This window comes from Corvus moneduloides, chromosome 4, assembly GCF_009650955.1.
Source record: "Corvus moneduloides isolate bCorMon1 chromosome 4, bCorMon1.pri, whole genome shotgun sequence".
In the NCBI taxonomy this organism is placed as follows: domain Eukaryota; kingdom Metazoa; phylum Chordata; class Aves; order Passeriformes; family Corvidae; genus Corvus; species Corvus moneduloides.
The window spans coordinates 22,610,213-22,622,454 of NC_045479.1; the positions used below are offsets into that span (position 1 = coordinate 22,610,213).

The 12,242-nt window shown below is 48.0% G+C and overlaps 1 protein-coding gene across 18 annotated transcripts in view; it reads right to left on the reverse strand.

Moving 5' to 3' along the window:
• Window positions 1-3,078: 3,078 nt before the first annotated feature.
• The window catches only part of RBFOX2 (RNA binding fox-1 homolog 2), a 179,400-nt gene continuing 170,236 nt past the window's right edge, over window positions 3,079-12,242 (reverse strand). For all 18 annotated transcript variants that reach the window (XM_032107747.1, XM_032107755.1, XM_032107751.1 and 15 more), the window contains 3 exons: window positions 11,500-11,588; window positions 10,511-10,583; window positions 3,079-9,390 (listed from right to left, as the gene is read on the reverse strand). In XM_032107747.1, coding sequence (XP_031963638.1) covers window positions 9,336-9,390; window positions 10,511-10,583; window positions 11,500-11,588 — 217 coding nt within the window. In that variant the 3' untranslated portion in view covers window positions 3,079-9,335. The remainder of the gene's footprint in view (window positions 9,391-10,510; window positions 10,584-11,499; window positions 11,589-12,242) is intronic.

A 12,242-nucleotide genomic window follows, 5' to 3' on the forward strand; every position in this document is an offset into this window, starting at 1 on the left:
ATGGGCTGGTGGCCACTGCACCTCAGGAGCCAAACAGCCCCTGCTCCACCTTCAGAGACCTGCAGGAGATGCCTGCCTCTTGCCAGAAACAAAAATCCTCCAGTTTCAGCTCCAGTATTCTCACTGCTTCCCTGGTTATGGGGCTCACACAAGCCAGGAGCCTTCTCCTCTGCCACGGGTGACATGAGGGAATGCTGGGCTTGGCACACTTGGGCTGGTCCTGTGAGCAAAGAACTGGTTTTGTGGGGCTGCCTCCACCAACCAGCAATGGGAAGAGGAGCAGCACCCAAGGGTTCCAGGTTTGGGCCAAGGGGTCAGTGTGAGCCCAAGGTGAACAGAGCACCCAGCAGAGAGGATGGTTCATCTCCAGTGAGGTCAGCAATAGGGCTGGATGGGGTAAGTCACTGGAAGCTCCTGGATTAGTATTCGGCACTTAGAAATGCTTTAGCAATCACTAATTGCAGCAAGTTCCTTAACCCAACAGCTGTGGCTGGAGTTGCCTGGCTTCACCTGCCGTGTGCTGGGGAATGTTACACCAGTGGGCAGGAAAGACACGGAAAAGTCAGAACTCTGTTCCTTGCAAGGTGCTTCTAGAAAGCAATCAATTATCCTTCCTGACAAATAACAGATGAGCTCTCACCGTTGTTTTTCTATTTCCCCTCTCTTCCCCCAGCCAGTTCCAGCCCTTAAACCATGCTGGAAGCAGCAGGAGCCTGCACTGGACACGCTCTGCCAGGAATTATCACGTTTCAGGCAAAGTGAGAACAATCACAAAAAATACATCTTGTCTAAATCAAAGTTAAGCCCATTACAGTTTTTCTCCTCCCCACCCCGGTGAAACAGCTGCAAGCAACAACCAGCCCCGGCTGCACAGGGAAGGAAACAGTTGCAGGCACACAGCGGAGCGGGGGTCACCTCTCACTTCCCAGGACATGTTGAAGTTGCTGGCACTGCAAAATGCATTTCCCCTCTGAGCTCACGCTGAAGATGCTGCAGTTACATGAACTTGCCTCACCTTTGAGCAAGACATAGCACTAGACGGCCTCCACAGATCTCTTCCAACCCAAATTATTCTACAACTTCGCAATTTTTTGCATAAAGACAGAAAGAGGGCATGCAAATAACTCTTCCTCCCACACCAGCTGCTAAGCTAAGCTCTCCTATCAAAGGGATGCTCAGGCTGCCATCTCTGAGCCAGTACAGTCAAGAGAAGTCCAGCAGCAAAATCCTGACAAGAAGTCAGCTTTGCTACTGGCACAGGGATCAGGACTTCTTCTTGAGCTTTTGGGTCAAATCTCCTGATGCAGCTTGTCAGTGCCAGCCTAAGATGCAGCCTTAGCAGTCACACTAACCTTACCCTTGAGCTCTTCTGCAAATTCAGTTTGAATTCATAAATCAGTACAGTGTGACCCGAATGCTTTCCAGCAAACGTTACCATTTCTTGACTCCATCCCACCCTGCAGCAGCCAGGCACAGCCATGTGGCATCAAGATTCTTGCTCAGCAGCCACACTGGTGGACCCTGGGCTGACACCAAGGCCCGTGGCACAGAGCCCACGCCCAGGTTATTGCCAAACCCTCTGCCCAGGTCCTTCCCGACGGTGGTACTGTCACTCTCAGGTGATGCTACCTACACACACAGAAACAAGCACCATGGCTCGTGATCAGCTGTGACTAGTGTGATTTGTCTATTACTTATTACAATTATTTACAGCTTATAGAAAGGGGGAATGTATTAAATCAGCTGTGTTTGCTTCCTCAGCCAGCTTGCAGTGCATTCCAAGAACCTCTGCTTCCTTTGGTGAGCTCTACTTTTGATAAAGCACATTGAGCACTGCTGAATATTACAACACTTTTACTGACTAATTAGTGAACTCCAAGATTTTACAGCTTTGCCTTGAAACGAAGGTAGGCTGGAAGACCTAGAGCTCCTTTGCTGTGCCCCTGGAGCCTGCCTCTGCAATACCTTTCTCCCAGCACAGCAGAGCTTCCTTTCAAGACCTTTCCCAGTTCCACCAATGCAGAATCCCTTAACCAGCTTTTCTTCAACAATTATACAGCCCTGATTTCCAGGCATCTAATTTTAGCAGTCACTGTTGAACATCCTCTTGAGTTATTGTTAGAATGAAATGAGGATCATCTGACAGGAACACATCCTTGGTAAATACTGGGAAGGAATGCTTAAGGAGCTCGCACACCTTCCTGCATCATAATCAACAATCCTACTGCCTAGGGACACACCTTATCCCACCCTTCTTGTTCCTGCTACCTTGCATTTCCAAAAGCAATTAAAGCACCAGCCTCAACTGTACTAGGCATATTTGGCTGTACCATTTTGCTCAGTTATTGTTTCAATAATCACTTCCAATTAGCCACAGGGATTTATTATTTGCTATTTTTAGGATCATTTCAGTTTAAAAGGCATTTGATTACACGGATCTATATTTGCATGACATCTTTCACTGGAGGATTTGTAAGTACTACACAGAATGTGAATGAATTTCTGCTTGTCTGCAGCAACACTCCTTTTACAGGCAGGACAACAAGGGCAGTGATTAAAAGACGTGTCCAAACTCCCAGAGGAAATTTATGCCGACATAGGAACCCCAGCTTCCAGTTATGTGTTAACTATTAAACCTGTGCTAACACAGATGGAGGGAGCGAGGGTGGCTACACCGGCACTAAAGGAGATGCCGACACCGTAATTTGAAGTGGTTGTCTCTCCTTTCACTAACAGGCTCAAACACCAACTAGGCTTGGAGAGAAAAAAAAAAAAAATAAAAAGGCTTCTTATTAAATACCAAACAATTGGCCCTTTTCTGCTAATAAGCAGCAATGGGAAAGAATGGCAGGGAAAGGTGTGGATTTTCTGAGAGGTTGGTATAGGAACAGATGGAGCTGGGATTTTGCCAGCATGACTTGCCAAGGCTTCACCCTTTATCACTGTTAAGAAGATCCAATCTCCCGGCTTGTTCTTCACACCAGCTTCCCTTCTTTGCGTTTTACCTGCCAAGGAGATGCACCAGCAAAATTCATCCAGATGTGCTGAAAAACAGACAACACATGGGAGCCAGCAGACTGGTGTTTCTCTCTTTTATTTAAAAACAGTGCTTCATTACCATTTGCAAAGGGTTAGGAAGGGTTTCCCCCCTTGCTTAGAGTTTATAAAAGCCAGCAACATGATCAATAATTTATACACATGGATAGTAATACAAAAAAAAGGAATAAAAGCTAAAGATCTAACTACTCCAACCTTCACAATTCCAGCTACTTGATAATAATAGGAATAACCCAATGAATACTGTATGGTCTGAAAGCTACTATACAATATGATACTTAACGAGGGAGGGCGGGAAGTTAAAGGCTGTCACAAAGCCCTGGGATGCAGATACTGCTTCTCCAGAGTCAGCAGGGAAATGGGACCCTGGGCAAGCGGCTCGGGCGTCCTAGGAAATGATCCAGGGGAAGGGAACGCGTCCCACGTGGGACACGTCCTGTTCCCCAGCAGTACCTGGCGACGGGAGGTGCTGGGGAGACTGCGAGAAGGGGCAAGTCTGTCACTGCCATGGGAGGTGCTGCGGCATCTCAGCCTCGCACTGAAAATCTCCAAGTCTCAAAGAAATCAGCCTGTGAGGTCAGTAAAATACTCCACCAGCTCCGTATCACTCTACAGCCCTGGTTCTCATTTGCTATCAGCCCCAGGTTTTAGCTCCAGCTATTTACAAGCAGGATTTATCATACTAAAAAAAAAAAAAAACAACAAAACCCAACAAAAACCCCAAACAAAAAAACAAAAAAAAAACCCCAAGGAAAGAAAACAAAACCAAATCATATCCCCTGGGGTATAAGAGGATGATTTCGTCACTTGATAATGCAGCCAAATCGAGCTGCCAAAACTACAACACTCACACACAAAAAATACTGTGAACAGAAAAAAATAGAAAAACATGACCAGAACTGAGACTACTCATGTGGGAGGCCTGATTTCTGTAAGGAATTTACTCCTCAGGGAAGCAACAAGCCCCTCCACCAGCAGAGAACTGGAAATCTGGCAAGAGATTTATTGACCCACTTCAGAACAACAACAAAAATTTAGAAAGAAAAAACATTCTTAAGATTAACAGGCATTTTGCTGACTCAGACTGCCAGCCAAATGAGTATCTGGGTGGACGGCTTTAGACACCAGCAATCTCCTGGTGAAATCAGGCAAGGTTTTTGGCTGATGCATTCCTGCTCTACCACGAGTTGAGAGGCAGCATGGGAAGCTGGTCTCCTGCACAAGCCTGGGCCAGCTGCAGCCTGTGGCCCCAAGAGGTCAACCACTGGCAGCACTGGCAGCCCCAGCAAGAAGTTGTCTTCCAGGGTCCGCAGTGGCAACAGAGACGAGGCTTGGCCATCCCAAGTCCTGTTTAGGGTGCCATTAATGCAGGCACTGCAGAGGGACAGGGGCTATCCTGACAACTCCTGGCTGGAGCAAAGCGTACCAGGTAGAAACCCCACAGCCTGCTTGCAAAGGGCCCCATTTCACACTCTGGCTATCAGACTCCTGCTTGCCTTATTGACTGGAGTTTTCATTGCAGAAGAGAAGTTTACTGGGGTTGGAGGGCGGAGAGGGCAATCAGTAAGGTGGGGATGGAGGGAATGGGCTTTTCAGACATTAACATCACCAAAAATAGTGTTTTATGCAACAAAGAATCAAGTCTCACTGGTGTATACTACAAAATGTTTGACATTATCCAAGAGCATGTCAAAAATAAAAACACAAAGAAGTTTACATTGGATGTTCATCTTGTTCACTAGGTTGGTTTGTTTTCCCCCCCCTCCTATTTTAAAACAGTGCAAACAGGTAAAACACTTTAAAAATCACCCCTCTGCACCAAGGACAGCATTCCCCCCGCCAGGCTGGAGGTCACAGGCAGCAGGCCCTCTGCCAGGCTGCCTGTGTGCTTTCCCTTTGGAGCTAGACTCAGCAAAAGCGCTCCCCAGAGCTGTTGTTTGGGTTTCCCTTTATTAAATTCCTAAGTGCTCCCCAAACCTGTTTTCCACTTGCCTCCATCTTCGTGGCTAGGATGGGAAGATACAGATAGGGATGGGCTGGGGAAAAACGTGGGTAGAACCAGGAGGCTCTGTTTTGTATTCCCCACTGATGGAGTTCTGGGTGCTGGAACTGAAAGCCCAGCAGCCAGTGTCTCTTTTCAGGCAGGGAAATGGCTTCATTAACCGTTCCACAACCAGCACTCGAGCCAGCTACTCAGAAAACCCTCCTCAGCTCTTGCTGTGCACTTCACATCCATGGATCTCAAAATGGGTAAGAACAGGGGATAAACTTCAACTTCACTTTAGGGACGGGGAAGCGAAGTCTAAAGTAGCAACAAGACTGCCCCACAGGGAGCCTTGAGGGGTCACTGACAGAGCCCTGTCCGAAACACAGGTCTCAGACTCCGGAGCCAGTGCTCCTCGCTGGGCAAGTCTGCTCCCTCTCAGGCACTGGAACAGCCAAGCCACAGCTATCTTTAAACATGGCTTTGTCTATCTGAACTCATGACACAGGGTCCACATAACTGCTTAACCTGGGAAAAGCTGGCTATAGCAGGCTCATACCGAGCTCCTCATCGCCTCCAGGTCCTGTCATGGCTTTTCTTAGAAAAGCTAACCCACCTACAGCAGTGCAGCCTCCCAAGCATGGGGACTGGGACAACAGTTTGCTCATGTGCTGGGCATCAATATAACTTATTCCCACTAGAGAATATGCTATACCAGCAGAAGTTACTTTGTACCAGCACAACTGTAACTGCAAGGAAATACAGACCAGCACATCATATAAATCAACTCTTCAAACCAAAATTTCATCTGTATGTCATCATGTACTGGCTGGACCTATTGAAAGACAGTACAAACAGCTACACTTAAAGAAACATTTTTTTCTCTGCATCAAGAGGAATCCCAGATGCCACCAGGCTAGAAGGTGACAAACAGCAAGCTATTTGCCAGGCTGCCTGTGTGTTTTCCCTCAGAAACCCAAACCCTGCTTTGCAAGGGACCTGTGACTGCAGACCCATCGCACGGACAAGCACTAGCTGCCATCATTCTAACAAGCCAAGGCCCAGTTCAATTTATTAAACGTAATTAATTTTGCATAGGGAGATATAGGCTTTGTCCTCACTTCTTCAGAAGATGGATATAGCCACACCTTGGCTACTCTGAAAGCATCTCTAGCCAGTTCATAACACATCAGAGTGAAACTGGAGCTGTTGTTTGCCAACAGGGAAGAAAGGCTGAAGAGCTCTCCTGTCACGGCACAACATTTACTCAAGAAACCTTGCCATGCAAGTTTTTGGGAGGTCTGGTGCTTTGGACACCTGGAACCAGCAAGCTACCTCTGGCCCCCAGCCATGCAAGTGTCCCGGCGTCCCCCCTGCAGCTCAGTGCTGAGAGCAGGAAGCCGGGATATCAGCAAGCTCCCCCAGGGGAAGATCTTGCAGCATTAACTGCGGAGTCATAGAGACACTGGCTGCTTAATGCACCAGAGGAGCCCGGCAGGGAGGGACCAGAGCAGGCCAGGCTCGCATACGGGAGGAATCAGGCTGGATGGTCTAAGAACAGGTATTACTCGGAGATCGGGGGACCACGGCCCCCCAAAGGTTGGGTGCTTCTGCACTAAACCCCTCACATTCCTAATATACTTGGGCGGGCTGAAGCTGCCATGCATAGACTCTGCCAGGAGGCAGAAATGGGGCTGGCCTTCCCACTCCCAGGGAGGCCAAGTGGTGGGGGGGGGGACTGCAGGTGGCACTGCCAGGGCAGGGGAGGGGACTCAGGGAGGGAGCACCCAGCTTTTGGGGAGCAGCAGTCAGAACCAGCTGAACTGAATGTGGGAGAGGGGCAGTGGGGGAGCAGCTGCCCCAGCAGGGCTCTGCAGATGCTCCTGGGCTCACAGCCTGAGAACTGCCTGCGGGAAGGGGAGGGATGGCCTCGCTCAGGCCCTCCATCCACAGCGGGGAGAACAAGTCCAGTAGAGGTTTTTGCTGCATCCCAGCTCCACAAGTCCCCTGGCTGCTCTGCAGTGGAACTAGCTCCCCTTGAATATGACTATCTCTACCACAACTCAGGCAGTAAAAGCCCCCAAACACACCAAGTCTCCCTCATTTCCTAGATTTTGTGAAAGCCCCAACACCCTGTTCCCCCCCTCCCTATTTTCAAGCTAAAATATTTATATACAAACAACAAAAAAATTGTCATAACAGCAACAAACCAAACTTTGGCTTGGAAAAAAAAAAGTAAAAAACCAACAATAAAACCAGGGAAAAAAAAGGTGGCCAACAGGCTGGCAGTTTGGTGTCCCCTTTATCTAGCTATTCCTCCAGAAAATCAATAGCTTCAGGGTCCCTAGCTTAACTAATGGCGTTCCCATTCTTCCCATTTGAGGTGCCTCCACTCTGCTGTGCACAGAGAGGCTCCATCTATCACTGGGGAAGAGCAAAAAATGTGTGACTGTGTGTGGCTGGGCCAGGACACCTCCCCAGGAGCGGGACCTCTGCTTGCTTAGTGTTAAATGCAGGAATTTTCCTATTCAGCGGTGGATGGAAAAGCAGGTGTTCGACAGGAGCCGGAGAGGCTCCGCCAAGAAACCCACACTCTAAGCTGCCCTTCTGGGGGCAGTGGCTCACCCCAGCACCAACCCATGGAGTCGAGGCAGCGCGGTACAATTACACTTCTGCATCTCTCCAGCATGTGGTTAGAGCCTGCCTCTGACCACTGGGGTTACTGGGAGCACTCTAGGAGCCAGCAGCTGAACATAGAGGTCTGGAGAGCAGCAACTCCGCATCACATCACAGCTCACAGTCCTCTAAGTGTGCTGTCTTTGAAATACAGCGAATTCTCTGTATGTGAGAGCAGAAGGGAGATGGTCTTGGGAGTCGTGGAGCCCTCAGTTATTTAGTCTCTAGCCTTCCAAGTCTTCTAATATGTAGTGTCTATATGGACTCAGCAGACCAGGTGCACAACTTTCTATGAGAGGCTGGGCAAAACAAACCCAGGGACTCCAATGCAGCTATGGAAGGGCCTGAAACAGCTTGTGGTAGGAAGTTCCTATGAATTCAGAGCTTGCACGAACTGCTTCTGCCAGACACAAAACTACTTCAGGATCACATTTAGATGTAAAGGATCCTCTTCCCCCACACAAACTCACATGCTTGTCCCTCAACTCAAGCAGCTTATGCGTGACTGGTTTTTCCTCACTCACGTTATTTGAAATAGAATAGTTGCAGAAGCACCTAATCAGCCCAGGATGAACAGGAGCAGAGCCCTTGCACGCTGGGCCTCAGAGCGTGTGCCATGCTCGACTCTTCTGCTCGCTTTCTTCCTCTGCGAGGCTGCAGGTGCTTCACCTCCCCAAGTTTAACCACTTGCTGCCCGCAACAGAGGTACTCTGCGTGATCCTGCACTGCATCTGCCACTCCTCGAGGAATGAAGGGGAGGAAAGGGACAGCAAGAGAGAAAGATCTTCAAAAGGAGGAATGAAAACCAAGACAATTACAGCCACCTGCAGTGGACAAAAGTCAGCGAGTAAAAGTTCCGTGTGTGGGGAAAAGATCATCCTCATCAAAAACTCCTTTCAAAGTCTTGTCCCCTATACAGCAGGTAACAGCTGAAGTCTTTGGGCAGGTTGAGGGACTCTTCTCTTGCGAAGTCTAAAGTTCTTACACTGCTGAAACTGTCACAACCTGTGCACATCAGATGGTGACGGAAACAAGGAAAGTCTCTGCATTTCCCCCATTTCCAAACGCAAATGACTACTTCCCACCAGCATTCAGGTCCCAGCCACAGCCAAAGAGTGCTTCCTTCTGCAGACCAGAAACACGGCAGGTGGAGACTTCTCCCTCACGTCTCCCTGTCTCACAGGCACCAAGCACCAGACCCAGGGAAGTAACTCTGTCTGCGTGTTCCTGATTAATTGCATATCAGTTTCTAACAGCTTTCCTTATCACTAATCGCCTTTTCCGTGATTGGTAGGATAAGCTATGCACCAACATACAGACACGGAAATGCATTATTTTTACCACAGTTAAAAAAACCCCAAAAATGAAAACAAAAAACAAACAAACAAACAAAAAAGCACAATCTTTGGAACAAAAGAATTAAAGGCAGAAATTTAAAGGAAAAAAAATACATATTCAAAGAACATAGTGAGGTATAAAAAAGTATTTTCTCTTTTGTTTTTTTTTTTTGTTTTTGTTTTTGTTTTTCCTCCTCAACTTGCTATAGAGTTCCTCTACTAGTAAATATTGCAATAGCCAGGCCTCATGAACTGGGGGGGCTGTCCCATTTGCAGGGGGCTCACGTCACTTCAGTAGGGGGCAAATCGGCTGTAGCCACCTCGGTATAAACTCGCCTGTAGAAATGAAATGGGAGAAAAAAAAGGTTGTTAGGAGGAGAACTGTGAAGAGATACCCAGGACTGCACCCAAATGCTTTTGGCAGGACCAACGGGCCTGTCCTGGCACTGACTCGCCACCATCAGCACCTCTAAGAAGCAAGAGAGAACTCTGCCTGCAAAACCAAAGATGTGGCTCAGGAGGGCATGCTCATGGCCAGCCAGCTGGAGGTGAAGTTTGGCAAGTCTTGGTGGAAGGGAATTCAGTACCACAGAGGGGACTCACCAGTCCTAATCTCAAGCCACTTGTCCAGGCTGCCTTTACAGATTGCAGAGACCAGGACTTCTAGGATGCTCTTCACCTCACCTCAAGGTAAAGGTCTAAAATAGATATGATGACTGGGTATCCTAGAATTACTTGCTTTTCTCTCATTGACTAAAGAGAATCCACAGGATGAGCTGAGGCTGAAACAGAGGTGCTACACTGCAGATACCTATTTTTAGGTGTCTTTTTCTCTGAACACATTTGTATTCCAGCCTTTGCAACAACACAGATACTGCACTGGCTAGCAGATGGGCAAGCATATGTTTTCAGCAAGCTGCTCCACTCCCCTCCAATGCCAGCATACCTCATCCTGCCCTTGCGTAACTACTGCTGGCAGGCAGGACACCGGAATCCTTCCACTAGTGCAAGAGGGAACCAAGTGAAGCAGCTCTGCTGCAAGATGTCACAAGAACAACTTATTCCCTTGCTTCCTAGAACTGAAAATGGCAAGAAAGGGTATCCTGAATCTCTAACTATTGCTGATTTTTGCTCTATGTATCACCTCAATACAGTTCTACTGATTCACCAACAGTGTTCTGGCTTCTGGCAGTTCTGGTCGCTTTTCATTTTCATTTTTCATTGTAGTAGATGATGTGCAAGACCAAGTAATAACTGGTCTCCTACAGCCTGGTTCCTTTCTTAGTGCACACATAGATATGAATGCCAAACAACTGGGAACCCAGCACTGCTGCTAAGGACCTCCTCCTTCAACAAAGAAGTTTTTCTGGGTGAAGTTTCACTGCATGATACCCAGCAGACAGCTGTTCCCCATGCTGGAAATGAGAAACAGCCCAAGAAAGAAAATCCCACTTACCACAGCGCCAACTCCGTAGCTAGCGGCAGGGGCAAGGGCATGGTAAGGATCTGCTGTGTACACCCTGCCATAACTGAAGAGAGGGAGAAAAGATATAAAAAGAAAAAAAAGTCATTTGGGAGGGGCAGAGAAATAGCTGTCTGACCACAGCAGCATGCCCTTGCACACACATGTATGCATCCACGCACACACAGGCATGCAGGCAGCCCCTCTGCAGAGAGATCCTACGGGCATGCTGCCATGCACTGTATGAGATGGGCAAGAGAACGGCCTGCCAGGAGGAATGTGGCAGAGGCCACGAGCCTGGCCTGCAGGAAAGAGGTCAGCACCCTTGAAATGACAGCTAGTGCACCCCTTACCTTTGGGTAATTGCATGATGCAATTAGGGAGGAGAGTGACTGCTGGCACTAGTGCTACTGGCACAGTAACAGCTGCTAAATGGAAAGCAGTGAGGAATTCTCCACTATGAGAGGAGTATAAACTTTAATGGGCTTACATGTGCTAGGATTAAAACACGGCCTTACTGCACAGGCAATGAAAAATCTTAAGGCAAGCACTCTGATGAAGACAATCCTTTGTATCTATTCAGAGCTGCATGTTAAAGCATCCTAGAGCACTGCACGAGCTGAGTCATTTTTACTTTATGATGGGGAGAGAAACACACCCACAGATTAAGTAACCTGCCCAGAGCCAGATCTCTGCCTCTGAGGGTGTAACCACGGTGCCTGCTTTGTGCAGAGAACCACAAGGATGGGGAAGAGGCCAGGATTTGTGCCAGCTCACATACACCGAGGGCAATACTGTCCAGGAGCAGAGACAAACCGTGCATTCAAGTCTTCCGTGTCGGGTGGTGCATGCATGCGCGCGCATGCGAGTGCAGGTAAGACAAAGAAACGGGGGCAAGAAGCAGAAGTTCTGTGATGGATCAATGCTCCTTGAATCCCTGAGCACAGCAAGCGAGCCCCCATGGATACCTCTCCCTTACATACCCATCGCTGTAAGCTGCTGCAGCGGCTGCAGCGGCCGTGGCTGCTGTTGCAGTAGCAGGCTGTGCATATCTGTAGGCTGCGTATCCACCCTGCAGGAGAGAAGAGAACTGACTTTACAGATACCTGTCCACCCATGCAGAGCATAAAAAAAAAAATTTAAAAAATGTCACACACATCACAAGGAGAGGAAGTGTTTCAAACTGCATCAGCTCCCATGTCATGTCTATCACAAGCATCACCCATTAACTCATGTATATTCCTTTCCTTAGAGGGACCAGGGAGGCCCTTCCATTATCCTCTTTAGCAGAAGGAATACAATAAAGGAAGACTGAGCATTGTTATAACCCTGCAAAAAATGCAATTTGGCATGGAGGAAATGGAAACAAGGAAAGACCCAGAATCTTGCATGCAAGGTAACTTTTATGGCCCCTTCCTCTTATGGAGGGGAAAACAGAGGTGGACACCTTATATGAAGTATTTTAGAACAGGGACCATTCAGAGAAATTCCTATTTTTTTTTTGTTTTACCCTCTCTTTTTTACAGCCTGAAAAACCCAAAGGGCTTGAATTTAATTGGGTCCACAAGTGCAAAAGTATCAATAGCCAGAGAAGGCAAAAAGCAATCAGGAAAAGATGGTCAGAGAAGACAGTCCCTGGTGGTTTCAGGGCTGTCAACAAGCAAACCAACATTGAGGCCAACCAGACTGTTCTCCCCTCCTCCCCATAGAAAAAGGAAACAGGTCA